Raw genomic sequence first — 18531 nt, 5'->3', positions numbered from 1 at the left:
TCATTCTGTGGTTTTATCTGATTATCATTCTCACGGCCCTCTGAAATGCCCAATCTATCATTCTTTAATTAGCATTAACCATGAGGCACTGACCACTCCCTCCGAGATACGGCTTTGTCTGTCATCTTCTTTTAGACACATAAGGATTTGAGGCCTGGCTGCCCTTCGGGAAAAGAAGACTAAATTTTTTTTGGCCTTTGACTGAACGTCGCTCATACCTGTGGCCAAAAGGTGAACCCTGAAGAAACTGTGGCCTGATTAGATGTGATACACACCACCCTCGCTGCACGAAACACACGTTAACCTCACCTTATGCTAATCAGGATCCTGGTTAGGGAGCTCCACAATAAGACCTTGAATCAAGCAGGTTTATTTCAATAAATAAATAAACATGCCAACGCATGCCAACGCAAGGTCACCGCTGCTCTAGCCAAAGGAGGAGACAGCTTCTTAAAGAAGTAATTTGGAACAGGCCTGAATAATTGGTTAGATGGAAGCAGGAGGCTCCAGGGTGCACCACTATAAATGTGCCAGTAAGCATGACTGTTTATATGAAAGCATAGGACAGCAATTAGAGCAACCGCACAAAGTGACACATGTGATAAAGGTTCTGTTTGCATTTCTCTCTTCCACTTTGGCGGTCGCTGGAGAGGAGTGACGGCTGGCCCAGAGCTCCCCGGAGGGTTAACGGTGCTTAAGCGTTCCATTTAACGTGGCTAGCTTTGGAGATCATTACGGAATGTGGCGGAATGAAAGCAAAACCTTAAGTTCCCCTAATGGGAGGAATGAAAGCAGGTTTTAATTGCTGTCTAAAATGGCTGTATTATTTCATTAAAACTAATTACCCTGTCAAGCAGGCCGCATCGGCTTCATTTCAGCACAACAGGGGAGAAATGGGCCTTCCAGGCACCTACGGCTCAATGGGATTGATCGACGGCCTGGGTCACTAATAAGGTTAAGAAGAGCCGCCTTTCATCCGCCCAGGCAAGGGGAGAACCCGAGGCAGACTGTACATGTGCATGTTTGCAGCGAGGAGGAGGCTGAGTGCGCTGCTCTGATCTCACACGGGAAAAAAAGTGATGCCTCGCAGTTCATTTTGGCCGGCTGTTGCTTGATCTACTGAGCTTGCTTTTTTCCAGCCCAATTCAAATTCCACAGCCAAACCCAAACAGCTGCTACTTGAGACAATTCCCTCCATTTGTTCAAATTAAGATGCTTTTTTCCTCCGACCAGAGCCAAAATCAAACGCCGGCATTTGCATCTCAGCGTGAACCTGTTCACGGCTCCAGACGATTCGCTCTAAACAAAGTCTGCGGACGTTAATGGTTTTAACCCACCCTAATGGGCTTATGGTATTGCTGAAATATTACCCAGGGTAGTTATCCCTAGGAAAACCGAACTAATCACAGCTAGCCACCATAGGCCCCATCCAACCCATTGCCTTGCAGCAGAGAGCTTTAATAAGAGTAGGCCTACATGAAATTGGGATCAATGGGAGATCACAGTGTGAGACTGCTGGTGGTCCACACACTTGATAGGTTGGGAAAACGCTTCATGAGAGTCGATTGAAGCGAGTCAGCGTTGCTGTGGAAATGGAGGGAGAGTAGTTAAAAAAGCAAGTCAGTAGTGTGACATCAAGACAGTTTTGTTTGGAAATCAAGCAGGTATCATTATAAACCCATTAGAAAACCATATGGGGCTTCTGCTTGTTTGAGATTCTAGGTAAATCTGTGCATTCCCTTGGGTGATCAATATTTTAGAAGATTCAAACCTCTAAGGGAAATACCGAGGGGAACATCAGTCTATTAATTCAGAATAACAAGGTACCTGTTTTAATCTAACACTAACTCCCCCAGAGCTGTGGGCCATTTTTATTGCTAGTATATGCTGCATGCACTGAAGTGTAGGATCGCTCAATTCAATGCATGGGGAGTATTATGGGAGGAGTCAGATTTTGCAAGCACAATTTTGCATCCTCTGCGTGGAATCGCCATGGCGGTGCTTTAAAACCAATTTCATACACTAGCATTAAATCTACATACTCATCTGTATAATTGCTTTGGATGTCTTTTTCTAATTATAAAATGAGGCTCAAATAAGGTTGGGTAATGGAGCTTTTTAATCGTCGCTCTTTGTTTGACTACGGCCCAAGCCAGTTTACTCGAAAGAGGAAAAAGACTCATAAAACTGCAGTTCTCATAATCAGCTATTCCAAATTGAATTTTCATCCTGCTAAATTGAGAATTCAGAAATGGTTTAGAATGCTGTCTTGAATTAAAAGTGAATGTAACGAGTGTCTGTTTATCTACAATAATCAAATAACCTAACATTGAAAGATACAAGTAATTTATTTGGAGGTTTAATTTGAAATTGACTTCTGTCTTGAGATTGTCTGTGAAACAATGGGCTCACAATTAAATCTCAAACAGTTTGTGTTATTAAAGTTATGTTAAAACAGGTACCTTAAATCCTGCCATATTTAATGTTATATTTGTATATCATTTATATCTTTTTTTATATCTACATTTGATATGTATTTGACCAAAAATACACTAAAAACTAATATTTTGAAGATTTTGGTGCAGTCAGTAAACCCCTTGAGTAAGCTTAAAGAGTCTGAAACCATCAGTAGATGGAAATCTTCTCCCCTTGTGCTTCAGTCACTGTTCTCAGACTTGACTTTTCTTATATTTTTTGGGGACTTGAGGTGCGCAGTGCTTGTCCATCGCATCCTCTTCCACTAGTCTATCTATGGCACGGGATAATTGCACCCCTGGGTCCCTGAGAGACTTCACAGCAAGTTGCAGCAGTCTCCTCAGACAAACATACACACACTTGGTCACATATGTGCCTGTATTCGCATCGGAGCTGTCAGCCAACACAAACCTAATGAGGATAAACTTCTAGTTTTTAACCACAGTGAGGAGCGCTATTAATTACGTCTCCACTGGTGGGACCACTGTGTGGCTCTCTGCGCATCACATCAATGCTGGGCAGAACGGGAGAGGAGCAGAGAGGAGAGGACAGCCTCTCTTGGAGAGAACAAAGAGCGTGAGGAACAGATGTTCTCAAGACTCAGCAGTCAGGCTGTACCCAGAGTCCTCCACCAGTTTAAGTGTTACTGTTTGCTATACAGTGCCCTTAGTAAACACAGACTCCGGTTTTTAACAAGCTGGGACCAACAATGTTTTTTCTCCTCCTTAGGCTGCCTGTAGCCTCCAATAACAAACTGCCAGTGTTTAATGCCACTCCCTTGCTGGCTTTTTATTCTAGCCGAGAGTACTGACATCTAAACACAGTAGTTATGGATAAAATGCTAAATAATGACCAACCATTACCAAGCCTGATGCTGCTTTCAGTATAACAATATTTTTTGATTGAATACACTTGATTAAAAAAAAAAAAAAAAAAAAAAAAACTTTTTTTTTTTTAATGATCCCTTGTCACAAACTAAATATACAAAATAAAAACTAATATAATGCAGTTAAGTCATTCAGCACTTTGTCATGCACTTTCTAGGCTTGGAGGGATAAAAAGAAAAATGTGAAAAATAAGAAAATACTTTGGTAAGGTTCAAATATTTAGGCTACATATTGACTATAGAATTTTAGTGTCTAAAATTTAGATCACGTACTGTACAATCACATCAATTTTTAACAAATAATACATTAATATTAGCTGAGAAAAGCCTTCATATGACAATAATTTCTGACATTATGTAATAATGTAATAGTCTCTGGCTTCTGGATCCTTTGTAGGATTATTATTTAAAAATAAATAATTGAAAAAAGTTTTTTTTTTTTTTTTTTTTTTTTACATTTTTTTAATGATTTTTTTAGAGGTGAAAAATGCAATCCAAAACTTAGCCTTAGCTATGTTTTAAATAATGAATATACAAAACACTTAAAATTTTTTTTTTATAAAATACTACTGGCAAAATGCTAATCTTTAACTAATCTTTAACACATGGTCATATGAAAAAGAATTTAAGTCTTACGATTAGCTATATGTGTTTGATTTACTAAAATGAACTGTTTCATTAGAGTAATTTGTTAGAGAAATAGACTACACTGGCTGAACTGTGTGTTTTTTTAATTAATTTAAAAAATGGATCATATGATTAATTTATGATTAATCTGGCTACACTGCACACACTTTACTGTATATTTCTGATTCACTAAAAAAATAGTTCATACAATTCTTTCACCTAGGAATCGGAATACACTGGTTACACTGTATGCTTTCATTTGTTTAAAAAAATTGAGTCTCTTAAGAATCATTTGTTCAGAAATCAGACTACACTTGTCACACTAGGTAACTCAATTTAAAAAGTAAAATCGACAGCCCTAGTTTAATCCCACCAATGCCAAAATTTTGAGGAGGGAAAAAACAGACTACAGTTACAGTATCTAAACAGGTTTTGCACTGTTGCATCTAAGATCAATGTCCTTGTCAGAGTTGAAACAGGATTGTTAATCAGGCCTTCCTCTGAGATAAAACCTACTGCCATCTGGCCAAGGCCTGAGACTCACCCCGAACATTTGCCGGAGGTCTGGGTCACGGAAGCGGAAGGGAATGTTGGAGACGTGTAACCGTTTGGGCTGCTGCTTCTCCGAAGAGTCTGAAAGCTGGAGCTGAAGCTGCTGAGAGCCGTCTGTCTGTGCCACATCGTCCGCTTGCTGAAAGACACACAAGCACAGCCCTGTTAATTCCTACCTCAAATGCGGTCAAAGCCTGGAAAAAGTGCAGCGAGCAACGGTTACGGGGCAGTGAAGGGGTGGGTGAGCAGGGGGAGATCAGGGCATGCAGGTGGCATATTACAAATTCCCTCTACTCTGCCAACACTTGTATGTGGCGGTGAAGATTAAGGAAGCTGTCAGGAAGTGTGGATACAGATTTAAAGGAAAAAAAACTCTGACATGGGGAGACCTGAGAGTGCATTTATTGAGCAGCTGCCTATAAAGACCTGAGGGAGAACAAGAGAAGGAGAGAGAAAGTAAGCGTAAAGATGGTGTGCTCATCTGTCCGTCATGTGGCGGAAATGGTAGTGACACAGATGTGCTCAAGGATGGACTGCTGTCCATGACACAAATTCATCTTTCACCTCACAAGCCCTGATGCTACAACCTTCATCCCATTCTCACTAATTCTCTCGCTGTTCTCTGAGGTTCACAAGACCTCATCTGAACAGACTCCAAACAGACGGCAGACAGCCAATATTAATTGTTAAACATTATTGCAAGTATCCAAGATCAGAACAAATTTGTAGTTTAGTTGTTTGCTTTTTTTTAATAAAAAATGTTTATCTACACCTATAAATCAGAAGAGAAGTTATAGACTGTAAATTCAATCATATCAAATATTATGAAACAATACAAAAAGAAATGGTATGAAATAATAAATCAATATCTATAAAGAAAAATATTATCTAACAAAATGCCCTTGAGGGAAGATCAGGTTAGTGCATAACTGAATTAATAATTAATCCAGACGGGATGTGATGGCTGGCAGATGCATAAGACATTTTGTGTTTAAGAGTTTGTCTTGTTTTCAGCCATTGTGTGCAGACATGTTCAGTGTAGGAAAAAGCATGGTGAGCGCAGCACCCGAGCGGCAGCCCTTCATGTACATAATGAATTAGAAGAACATGGGAGCACAGATGAAGAGATGATGTCAGCTAAACTTCCCCCGGCTTAGCAGGATCAAAAAGAAAGAAGTGCTGAAGGCAGCTACATTTGGCTGGGCCTATAGACAGCTGTATACTAGAGCAGACTCACGCTGTAGAGAGAGAAAGAGGGAATGAGAGAGGAAAAGAAAGAAAGAAAGAAAGATGCGGTTGCTAGGGTGTCTCATGGGTTGCTGGGTGGTTTCTCTATGAAATCTCTATGATATTCCCGTAGTTACAAATGGCTTGGGGTACTTCGTTGTAAGACTATGGGAATTTTCGCCTATTTTATCATCTGTAACACTGTGTCTACACTGGATGAGAGCGGTGCGATGCAACAAAAGACAATAGATCCTATTCTGAAGTGTTGCTGTCTAAACTGGATGTGGCGCGGCGTGACGTGACACAACAAATCCTGACTGTAAACTGCTGCCTCATTTTATTTATGATGAACTACAAATAGTTTGCAGTGGTCGCTTTGTCGCGTCCAGTGTTGACAGCCTCAAGCTGCTGCGGTGTGGTGTGGCACAACGAGACAACTGTCCCATCCGGTGTAGACACAGTGTAATATGAAAATTTGTCTGAAAAATGTCAAGTGCATTAAAAGTAAAGCAAAAGTAATTTGCATGATTTGAGGCATCGTTTAGGTCTGCAGCACAAACAGTTTAATATTGTAAATATTGTATGAACAACAACTTAAATACTTAAAAAAGACTGGAAGTCAATGTAGTATAAACACCACGAAAGCTGACACACTAGATATAGTGAAATGGTTAAGTTTTGGATTTTATTAAGCTTTCAAAAGACAGAAAATGTAAACTTTTCACGCATAAAATGAGCACTAAGGTGAATTAAAAAGATTAAAAGATTAAAAACTGAAACTGAAAACTCATGATTTCTGTGCATCCCTATTGAATAGATTTTTCAATCATTTTACATTCTAAGCTTGCTTTCTTGTATTTTATGTACATAGTTAATTATAATAAGTGGGCTGGACAAATTCCCCCTCATTAGGCACAAAACACACAAGAGACATGAATCATAGAAGATGGCAATATATCATGTATTAGGTAATGAAGATATAATGAGATATCTATCACTCCATCCCTTTTCGCTGACACCCTGACAGAGAAAAATAGAGGAAAAAGGTGAAGTAAATGCAATTATGTAGACACAGCTAAGAACATAATACCAAATCAAATGCAAAAGATTTGGACCTGCAAGGCATTCATTTTTCACTCATTACAGAGAGAAGGTGAAAAATGGCATGATAAAATATCAGCTGAAATGAGATTTTAAAGTTTAACTCACTGAACAAAATCATTATTGCAGAGGACATATGTCTTTACAGGGGAATTTACACCAGTAACATGACAGAAGCGACTTTACATTTCTGTGGGTCTCAGAGATGTATCTTTTATGCAGTTAATAGAAAGATATAATAAATCATGTAAACAAACATCTTTACATCTTCTGCTTCAGCATGATGAGCTCTACCAAAGACAATTTTTTAGGGGGAAACAAACATAAACCCCCAAAAATCCCTTTAGATGATTACACTAAATGCTGTGTATAAATGATACTAAACATACACCCTTCACATGGTCAGTCATCAATAACCAGTCTTATTTGGGAACAATGAAGATAAGTTTGAACTCTTGCTACAGGTTATACATTATAACAACAGCGAAACCCTATGAACCATTAAATGTCGAGGGTCACCAACTTCTGCTTTTTCCATCTGACAACTTCCTCATCTTCTCTAATGCACAGTCTCTCCCAATGGGATCTCTGTGAGAGGACACCGTGTTTACCAGCACAATAGCACTATCAATCATTGCAGCTATGTAGACAGTCAAGCCCTGTTAAGATAAAGCACACGGGTCGGCTCTGGATCCACACAGCCTGTCGTCCTGCCCCTTGTGTATGCCGCCCGAGGTCGGTGAGCAGCGGAGGCCCGTAGCCCCTGCCTGATGGTGGTAGATGGAAAGCCGAGCAGATGGATGGGCAAGCGGAGGTGCAATTACCCCCTGGTGCCCCCGCTCCCTGGGCTGCACCTCTTCCCGCTCCCTCATCCTCATCCATCATGCCGGTGCCATCGGTCATTCACATGCTCTGTCTGCAGTCGCTCTGGAGAGAGCCGCACTATCTATCATGTCTAACAGGTGAGCGGTGTGACGGCGTGGACTCACCCATTACCGACCAGCGGAGCGTGGCCTCTGAGAGCCTCCAGTTCCTTGCTCTGCCCAAAGAAGTGCTGAAGCAAAGGATGAGGGCTTTGATTTGCTTACTTTATGGAAACACATATTGACTAGGTCCTCTCAGATGTAAGTCATCATGTAGTGATGCAGCACAGTGAGTAACGGTCAATGACAAAAATGAAGAGAAATCACAGGGCTGCTTCGCATTCGTCTTGCACGCTTTGCTTAAAAAGAGGACAATTGTTCCACCATAAGCGCTTTGTAAAACACACAGTCCGGCTCACTTACTCTTGACTAGAACGATATAATCTCTCTGGCTTTATTCAGAGCACTTCCACACTCTTGAGCGTGGCGGCTTGGAGTGCTCTTCTCTGGAGAAGTTGACACCAGGCCAGGAGAGGGAGAGGAGAGGTACTGTAAGCGTTCGAGACTCTGCACTCCAGGTTTGGATCTAATTATCTCATCGTCACCGCTAAGCAGCCATCTACAGGGGGTACGTCTGCGCAATTTGCCTTTTAATTTGTGTTAATTGCATGTTAATTATATTGCAGCTAGCATGGGCTGCATCTGTCTATTTCAGAGACAAGGTTTCAGAGGGCTTTGCGCTCTCAAGTTCCGCAGACGAGGTGAAAAGTAATTAAAAGTGTTTGGCGTTTGCGGCAGAGGCAAACTCCCTGCTCACTCGGGTTGTCAGGTCATCCTCCGGAGGACGTCGTGAGATGTTTAGGAGGAGGATTTGATGTCTTTCTTATAAATGCAGATCGACTATGACCCTCTCCTCCAGCACTCCATTTACCAGGATGACAACGGGGAGAAGCTAAGCAACTTGCATTAGGGTCCTCGAATGTAGATCCTGCCAAAAAAGCTAATAGTAAATCCATATGGGAGGATTTTATGGTCAGCTAAGAAAAGCTCCCCAAATGAACCCCAAGTAGGTATATTACACCCTCTAAAGGTTTATGACAGCCAATTACCACAAATGAAGTCAGGAATGTTACATAACAATGTTCCATTTGCCAGGGTTTGGGATTAAGCATGCCAAATGATTTACTGAATGACATATGTGGACTATTTATCGCTCTGACATACTCTCTCCAGAACAATTCCAGTAAACATGCATCATATCAAGCTAAAATCGATAGTTCCTGCATGCAACCTGAAAACAAATGCTAACTATGCTAACTGTTTTAACTCATAGTGTCTGCTGAAAATTTGAAAGTAAAATAAATAAATGAATAAATAATACAATGTATTTTTAGGGCTGACAGAATTAAAGTTTCATTAAGAAGAGCAACTTCCCTGCACTTCACATTCAGCAAGGAATGGAGCAGCCAAGCAGCACCAAGAAATAATTGCCTGAACATTATCATAGACCACCACATTGGACCTCATCTCCAAGCCCCCTCCCCTACCGCAACGTCACAGAAGGCTTGTGTTTGCACACATTCGTGCGTGCCTCTGTTTTTATGTGCGGTTGGGTGGGGAATGAGTCCTCCTAAATCGTTTCTATTACCGCACTCATTCAGTGTTATCTGCAAATCACTTTCAAAGTGCTCAGCTCAGCACTTCCCCCCCTTCAGAATGCCCCTACAACCACATAATTGAAACTATCTGATTGGAAAGCTGCCAAGCAGGTAGATTACATCCGATTAGGGCCAAACCAGTGCTTCACTTAAAGGGATTAGCTTGAGCTGCTTTATATTTTTTTTGTTCTTCTACACTTCTGCCATTCTCAGATCCCATCATCCCTCCCTTCCACAGAGATGCAAATACAAACCGTCACCTGCCATCTAGAAAGAAGACACTGGCCTTTCAGTCTTGTGCAAAGCTCTAATTAATTAGACAAGGTAATGTGACTCACAACAGGTTTAGCGGGTAACGAATACAGAGGCTTAAAGAGCGCTTATACCTGCAGTATTATTATCAATGGCACAGTTAAAACTACTCAGGGAAGGCGGCCAAGAATAAGTGCAGGAATAAATGGCATTCCCTTAATAACATAACATCACGCTCCTTTGAGCAGTACGGCTGTGTTTGAGCACGTTGCAAATCACAGTTTAGACAATCCCACCCAAGGCAATATGACAGTCGTAGTGGAAAACTGTACCCTAAAGAGAGGTAAGTAGTCTTTTATTGCTGAGTTACCGAGCATCTAGTGTCTGTGCTGTTGTGATGATGTGATCTGATATGTGATCTGATGTGATTACCGTCCACTATCTGAGGTGTAGTGTTCCTTCTTTGCTAACGATCCTCCACGGGGAGAAAGAAAAGAGGGAGAAAGGGAGAATTTCCCTGCTGGGTTAGGCCGGAGTGACAGTTTAAGTACATCCTCCAATCGAGCCTTAGATTAGCCCAGTCAGAGCTCAGGTGCCTTTACAGGGCCTGTCAGCATCGCTTCTCAGTGATCTGCTGAGCGTGGGATTATAACTACTTCCTCTAGACCACACCACCTCAGAGCTTTACACATATCCCAATCAGAAAGAGAAAAAGATTACATTTTTCATCCGTCATTCCACCTTCCTCCCCCCCAAGGCTAGGAAGACCTTCTTCTTTTTGCACTGCAGAAAAGTTTTATGCTTTTTCATTTCTCTTTCCCACCCTTCTCTTATGCCCTTTCACTGGCTGTCTCATTTTACTCCCTTGTTCCCTATGAGATGAATTAGCAAAGGTCTTCACATCATGAAATATAATAAATCCAGCTAATGTTAAATATTTTGAAATAAAGTAGCTTGTTACAATAACAGCAACAGTAACTATTAGATACTGTATTTAGCTGCTTACCTAGATACTTATATTTGTAGACAAAGTTGGGACACATTGGGCCAACATTTCTGACAACATTTCCAGTCACTATAGTGACTCGCCAAAGATCAAATCTCGTATTTTACAAGGCCCCTGTATAGGGGTCTTGTAAAAGATGCATGTCAAACCCCGAAACCAGCCCTTTATATAACATCTAATAAAATCTAAGTGATAAAATAAAATAAAAAATAACATCTCAGATTCATCTACCCTTCTGCTTTTTCCCTTTATTTCCTCCAAGTGTAAGTGTATGTGTTAATCAAAGGTCTATAGGAACCAAGAAAGGGTAGCACAAACAGACAAGACACAACTTACCCACGGGACCCGGTCTAAGGAGACTCTCTCCTCTTAGAGTTTCTTTTATTTCATCATGTACTTGTCATATGCTCAGATAGAGCACTTGGGCAGCATTCATTAAGTGGTCCATTGAGACGTTTGTGATATTGTTAGCCATGGTGAATGGCTCCATGGGGTTTAAGATATGGAGCCATGTGAATGCCATGGATTAAAGCTTGATAAAATGGAGAGAAAAAGCAGACGAACTCTTTAAATGGAGAAGGATGATTTTTCTCTCAACTTCTCTTATTTTGTCCTATGCTTTTATCTTTGCTTGCACTAGCTTCTCTTCATTCCAAACTCTTCTATTTCCTAGCCCCAATTTCTCTTTATCTCAGTCTGTCTGAAAGTAGAAATGTTAGAAATTGGATGTTGTAGTCTGATTCTGACAATAAAAAAATGTAAGATGTAAAAAGTAATTCAAAAATGAATAAAAATGTCCTGTTCATGGGGTACTAATTTTTGGCACATGCTAATGGTTTATAAAACTGTAATTTGCATTTTTTTTAAATAGAAAAATATATTTTTGTCTCAGTGGGATTGTTTTTGTGAAATATCAACACCTTACACTAGATAAGACATGATTACATTGTGATTTTGTCACTCGTATGACTCACATGGAATTCTAAGTAAAGTAAAAAAATAAAATAAATATTTCATGCCTGCATGCAGCATGTGCACTCACTGGTATGCTGCTATTCCCTGTGAGGGACGGTGTGCTGCTGTCAGTGCCAGGTGGCTCGCTGTGCGTCTGTGTGGGTGTGTAGATAGTGAGGGCTGCGGCATGCTCAGGGACCGGACTGGGCCCCGTGTAGTCCTGCCCAGGGTGGGTGTATTCGCCAGGCAACCCGTTCTGAGGTGGAGGGGGAGGATACTGCGGTGGAGCATACGGCTGAGCCATGGCTTCTGGGGGAGCTGGGGCCTCCTGGTTACCCTGGAAAGAGAGGAGGAAGGAGATTTTATCAGTTTTATTGTTACATATCTCATACTAATCCAGATTTTCTGGTTCTTCAAGGGACAATGCATGCAATGAGACGTGACATGAGCGATCATCATAAGAGCCCTGTATGCCTGGGTCGTGATAACACATGATAGGAGAGAATGGGACCTAATTCCATGATAATGGCAGAACAACTACTGTACCTGACAATCTGAACCTGAATCATATACCACGATAAGCCTCAGATATTAAAACCACTTATAGTGATTAAATCCAAGCACTGATATGGATCCCTGTTCCTGCTGCTCAGAGGAATCAGCCCCATACACTTTTTCACCTTTAATAGTACGACTAATATATGTTATTCAAATTTGTTAAGTGTTACAAGAAGAAATATTGAAGAATATTCAAATATTTTTATACAGCAGCAGTTCATAGTGGCTACTGTAAATCTTTCAAACTCAAAAAATAGCCAAACACCAGCATAATAACACTATAAAAATAGCCCAAATTACTCTGTATTCAAAGTCTTCTAAAGCCATACAATAGATTGTTTAAAATATTTGCTGATAATTCTGACCTCCAGAACTCCGGAGCCTCTTTGACCGAATCAGTGAGTTGAACCTGAGAATCATCTCTGTGAATGATACGTTCTTTTAAATGATTTGGACTGATTCTGTTCTCAAGTTCAGCTCACTCAATAATCCTCACTGGAGAGAAAGTTTATCAGCGAATAACAACATTTCTGTGTGTTCCTTACATAAATCTGTCTCAGTGAATATGTCACAGGGCTTTTTTTATGGAGGTCTTTGGAACGATTGGGTGGCTACGAACTGCAACTGTATGGAAAGAAATATTGCATGAAGATTCATCAAAATTCTCCTTTTGTGTTAAACAGAAGAAAAAGGTATTTGCAACAAGACTAGGGTGACTAAATGATTGAATTGTTATATTTGGCTGAACTGTTCCTTCAAGTGAAGCTGAAGCATAATTTTTCTTTGTCTTATCAAAGAAAAGCAGCAGCATCTGAGATGTGTGGGGTCCCCGCTGCTGAATGGCTTTGTCTGGGCCCTATCATATCAGCTCTCAGAAAACATTAGAGGACTGCTTGATCATTACAGGGCAACAAACTTACTTTATAGAGCAGCGCTCGATAGATTTACAGCCCGAGTGACAGGGTTCTAAATTGCTCTCTTGGCAAGCAGCATGTGTGAGATCAATTAACTGATAAATTTTTGATTATAACCTTTGATTTAAATTACAGGTTTCTAATACAAGCTGCGGTTTCCTGTGTTCATGGCCTCTCGCGTCTTTTCCTTCATATTCACCTCCCTCTGTTTCACTCATTCTGTCTCACTTATGTGCTTTCTCTTGCTCTCTGTCTCCACTCTGGAATTAAATGAGTATCTACCCCCTCATTTAGGTCTCTGTGTGAAGAGGTGTCTTTCTTTTGCTCTGTGTATCAGCATGTAAATGAATGTGCTTTTTCTTTCGTATCCATTTCTCTCCACTGAAGAGGATGCAAATGAGATTCTTTACTCTGTTGCTTTCTCGTTCATTTTGAGTCACCGAAGAACACAATGTTTTCTAATCTTATCAGTGAACATTAGGATGTGGCATGCGTCATTTTTCTCTCTTTCTCTGACAGGTGTCATCATTTGTGCCAGTGGAGACTGGCTCAGTGACTGTTCTTGAAGTGCAGCTTAAATGAACAAAGCTGCTTGGTGGGCACAGTTTTGTGTCCTGAGTTGACGTATTTCCTCTTCAGACAGGACGTTTGGGCGGGACATATAGAAGGGATTTGAACTTTGTCAGAAAGTCATTAAAAAATTATTAGTATACAAAATAATATAATCATAATAAATTTTGGGTATTTAATTTGGGTCTGTAAAATAGTGTTTTTGCGCATAAAAGTTGAATTGATACTACAGATGGTCAGATGGCTTATTTTAGGGAGTGTGTGTGTTGTGAGATGATGAGCGATGAGAAGTACTCATTTGGACATAATGCAGGTCTGTTAGTGTGTTGATGTACAAGGGTTAATCTCTAAGGCAGTGTACTGTGTGTGTGTGTGTGTGTGTCTGTGTGTTTGTGTGTGTGTCTGTGTTATGACAGATGAGGGCTGAGGGGCAGAGTGCTGTTGTCAGCACAGGTGCAACTGGGTCATCAGTACAAAGTATAATTGTGTGTTTTGGGGGTAAATGTGTGTTTGTGTATTGTACATGTCTGAATCTTTGCTAATATAAAAGCTGCTTACCCCAAGGGACTCATATCAACATATTAATCTTATACAAATTTATGACCTTGGAGTTTGACCCCGTCCTGAGAGCTTATGGTAAAGAGAGGCAATAACAGCTCCTTTAACCAACCTTTGGGTAATGGGATCTCTCTTGCACTTACTGTGCCTGCTCCTTAATTAATCAAAATCTTATGAGCTTAAAAAAAACAACAACAACAAAAAAAACCACCAGGCCCCCCTGGACACAAACGACTTCTTGTTTGGAACCACGCAAGTATTTTGCACAAACGATAACATTCCTAAATAATACTGAGTATGAATAGAAAAAGCAAACAAAATGCAGAATTGCATTTTAATTTAATAGAATTAAAATGAATTGAAATTGTGAAAAAAAGGCTAATTCTTTCTTTGAAATTATTTTATAAAAATAAAATTATTAAAAATTATTATAATAGAATTATTAAAATTAATAAAAAATATAAATCTGTGGTGCTTGAAAGCTGTTGGCTCTTGAGGACCCATGTTTGAGTACATCCTATGGTCATTTCCCAATCCCATTCCCTCAACTTTCCTGTCTTTCTCAATTGTCCTATAATATGGGCTAAAAAGCCCATAAATAAAATTACAAAAAGAGAAAATATCAGCAGAATTTCATCTCCTCCGCCTTTTCAAACACTGTCCATTATAGAAGGCCAATGAAGAGTCATAGGAAACTCAGGCCCTTTCTTTCCCAATTTCTGCTTGATTGTTATTAACCTTTTTTCACTGACTAAGCAGCATTAGGCAGCAGCAGCAGCAGCTTTGGCTGGGGAAGGATGCAGTTTAATAGAAGTGGGGAGAAATGCATTAATGTAAATGTAGTGGAAACAATGAGAGGCCTGGCCATTGACATGTTGGCAAACAAATGAGGCTGTCCTCTCAATTAGAGTCACTGCTCCATTATCCAAATGAAAAACGCACTCATCCATGGCTGAACGCATGACGAACAGGCGTGAAGGGGTGAGAAGGAGTGAGGAATAAGAAAGGTGGAATTTTATTACTTCTCAGTTCTTTCTATCTGTTTGCACTTTCTTACACGTGTCTTGAAGTTCCAGGAGCTCAAACCGAGACACTGACGCAACATGCGGTGTGCTAAGCATCGATGTACAGTTTCGTTTTGATGAAACATGTACAGTTTGATACACAAACACACAAGCCTGTACATGCAACTTCAGTTACATGGGGCACTGAACTTAAGTTTTGACAAGTGCAGGTGTTCTATTGATTAGATGTGGAAGTTTGTCTCTCTCTGTCTGCATGTCCATCCATCTAACACTGCATCTCTTGCTTTCATCTCACTCCTCAAGCTGCACCCCCCCAGGCCATGTCTGACTCTATCCTAGTCAGACTGAGGAAAAAGAGTGAGGCAGTTCATATCCTGGGGTGGATATTGTAATTCACTAAAACATTAAGCAGTATTGATGCAGCCCCCCATCTCAAAGCGCCAGTCGGGGTGAGGTCTGTCCAGCGGCCTGAAAAACAGTAGATAAGTCTGACAGGGAGGGGTGGTCTTCAGTCTATACTGGAATGTGGGCAGAAAGCAAGGTGGGGGGATCCAGGTGAGTCCACCGGAAATGGCTTTTGCTTGAAATCACCTTATTATTACCGTGTTATTGACTCCGTGCTATGAAATATTCAGCGAGCTAAATGGACGAGTAAGCCACATTTTTCAAAGATAAGATGAAGAATAGAGAGCAGCTTCCTTTGCATCTGGTGGGCTATGAGGCAGATGAAACAGTCAATAATCCAGCCTCAAATTTTCTACGTGTTTTTTTTCCGGCTCCTGCACCTGCAAACAACATAATGTGCTTTGTTTTCTCCTCCCGTTTTACCACCTGTGCTGAAGGGGTTTGGTCTCTAAACCTGCCTGGCCTCTGTTTTTTTGTTGTTTCTATGTGCATTATTTTTTTTTTTTTTTTTTTTCTGGAAGGTTAAGCGAAAATGACCTAAGAGAGCTGACGCCCGATTAGCTCCCATTAGATCCGCCTGCGGTCACAGAGAGCTTGAGTGATGACCTGAGCTTGTACCTACTACACACAGACGCTGAGAGGATGTGCGGTAAAACTGAACCTCTGGGACGGTCCATCACGCAGCATTCAGAGAGTGACCACTACATGATGTGAGGTTACGGAAAGAGGAGAGAGACAGATGAGAGAGAGAGAGAGTTGTGGTGAAATGTCTGAAGTCAGTTGAAAGAGTTCCTCAGAACTTGATTCAGTTGAGAAGCCTTTTAAATTCTAATGGAATTCCGGCTAATAGGATTAATTTACTTTTAACTTACAAATGCAGAATTTAAGATCATCCAGTAACAGCCAAGTCTTGTACTTAATATTATGTTTTATAATATTATATCTTATATTTAACTTGAAATGGAAAGTTTGTCAAGATAAACTTTGAGTCTTGCTGTGATAAGGTTGTTCGAAAAGTTTTAAAAAGCCTTGAAGTTTGAAGGTTATAAGGGAAGACAGATAGATAGATAGATAGATAATATAATATAATAATATAATAAAAAGCTTATTTTCCTTTAAACTGAAATGAGACAGACAGCCATTATCATGTTAAAATAATATGAATTTCAGTTGAGTAAATTTCTATTTCTGTCAATTCAATGAATTCAAATTGAGAGTTTCTTAAATTCTTAAATTCTGATTTTGTTCAACTCTACTGTACATTACAGCAGTGCTGAAAAGCCGTCAGCACCATGGACAGCTCCCATGCTGCACTGGGTGAGAGGGAACAAATGCTTGCTGTAACATCAGAGATCTGAACTCTCTGTCTCTTATCACACATTTAATATCCGTATACAAGCCTATACACTAAATAACACAAATTCTGTTCACATATCTCAGCCTCGATCATATAGTCAAACCTGACATGATTTAAAAATAGCATTACTGTTTTGAGAAGTGCCAAACCACACAGGAAATACATACAGGCTTCATATAGGGAAGCCAAAACAAACAGTTCATCCTTCATCTTACATGGGCAGACTGTGAGACTGAACTGAGAACAATGCAGGGCCATGAAGCAGAGAAACATCACTGGCTATGTGGTTTTGTTTTTGATAAACTTAAATCAGAAATTGATATTTAATACAGCTCTCCACTGCGGCAGCTTTTATTTAATCAGTGCCCTTTCCACATTGTTCTGTAGAATGAGACTCCAATAGCTTATAAATGTGAAAGACAGAAACGAGAGAGCGAGTGTGAGAGAGAACCGAAGGAGGAGAGAGAAAGATCTCCATCAATATGACTGAAGCCATGCCACACTAAAAAACATCCCTCGATCCTTGTCGTCAAATTGCACCCGTAAATGATTTCTGAGATGAGCTAAATGGTATTATCCACCCCCAGCCCCTATTCCTCCACCCTCCACCAGCCTCAGAGCCCCAGCCAATGCTCACTAAATGAATTTATTTCCTTCCCAATGGGCAGAGTGAGTGGGGCATCCTAGTCATTCAATCCAGGATTTAACCCTTAGCCTTACCACCGGGACCACAAACAGCCACTCCACAGGTTGCAAGACGAATGGAGCCCAAGATTGGCAATAACTCAAGACCCTTCATCAGTTTCAAAGGGAAGCCTTATGCAATTTTTGATCAACGCTGTTGGTAAATGCTTGCGAAAGCTCGACACAAACATGGGAAGGAATAGAAATCCTCAGTGGAGCAAATCACGGATGCTCAGAGCTCTTCTTGAAGTTTGAGATGTTTTGCGAGTGAGTTGGACAGGCGTGTAAGCGACTGTCACCAGACCAGCGAGGATAGAATACGCCACTACATCAAAAACTAAACTAATGTGACCACAGAACAAAACAGGACAACACACACACACACACACAAACACACAACACACACACACCACACACACACACACACACACACACACACACACACACACACACACACACACACACACACACACACACACACACACACACTGACATCAAAGTTACTGATTTCATATTAATGGGGAACAAACAAACAAAAAGAAAAAACAACAACAACAACAACAACTAAATATATTATATATTACAAGACTTTTATACATTTTTATAATACTTAACAGAATCCTGTCATAGAAAAGTTGAATTTTCCGGAGCCATTACTCCAGTCTTTTCTTCAGTGCTCAAGAAACATTTATTATTGTCAATATTATTATCAAAATAGTTGTGCTGATTCATATTTTTGTGGAAACCGTGATGCATGTTTTTCAGGATTCTTTGACAAATAAAAAGGTCACAAGATCTGTATGTGAAATATAAATGATTTGAGACAACTAATCATGTGTACCAGAGGAAAATGCTATTG

The 18531-nt window shown here is 40.3% G+C and overlaps 1 protein-coding gene across 6 annotated transcripts in view; it reads right to left on the bottom strand.

Moving 5' to 3' along the window:
- The window catches only part of LOC109084704 (RNA binding protein fox-1 homolog 3-like), a 200661-nt gene that overhangs the window by 34026 nt on the left and 148104 nt on the right, over positions 1–18531 (bottom strand). For all 6 annotated transcript variants that reach the window (XM_042767928.1, XM_042767926.1, XM_042767927.1 and 3 more), the window contains 2 exons: positions 11690–11938; positions 4533–4679 (listed from right to left, as the gene is read on the bottom strand). In XM_042767928.1, the coding sequence (XP_042623862.1) occupies positions 4533–4679; positions 11690–11938 (396 nt within the window). The remainder of the gene's footprint in view (positions 1–4532; positions 4680–11689; positions 11939–18531) is intronic.

Source organism: Cyprinus carpio, chromosome A12 (genome assembly GCF_018340385.1).
Source record: "Cyprinus carpio isolate SPL01 chromosome A12, ASM1834038v1, whole genome shotgun sequence".
Lineage (NCBI taxonomy): Eukaryota > Metazoa > Chordata > Actinopteri > Cypriniformes > Cyprinidae > Cyprinus > Cyprinus carpio.
This window is presented reverse-complemented; position numbering and strand designations above follow the sequence as displayed.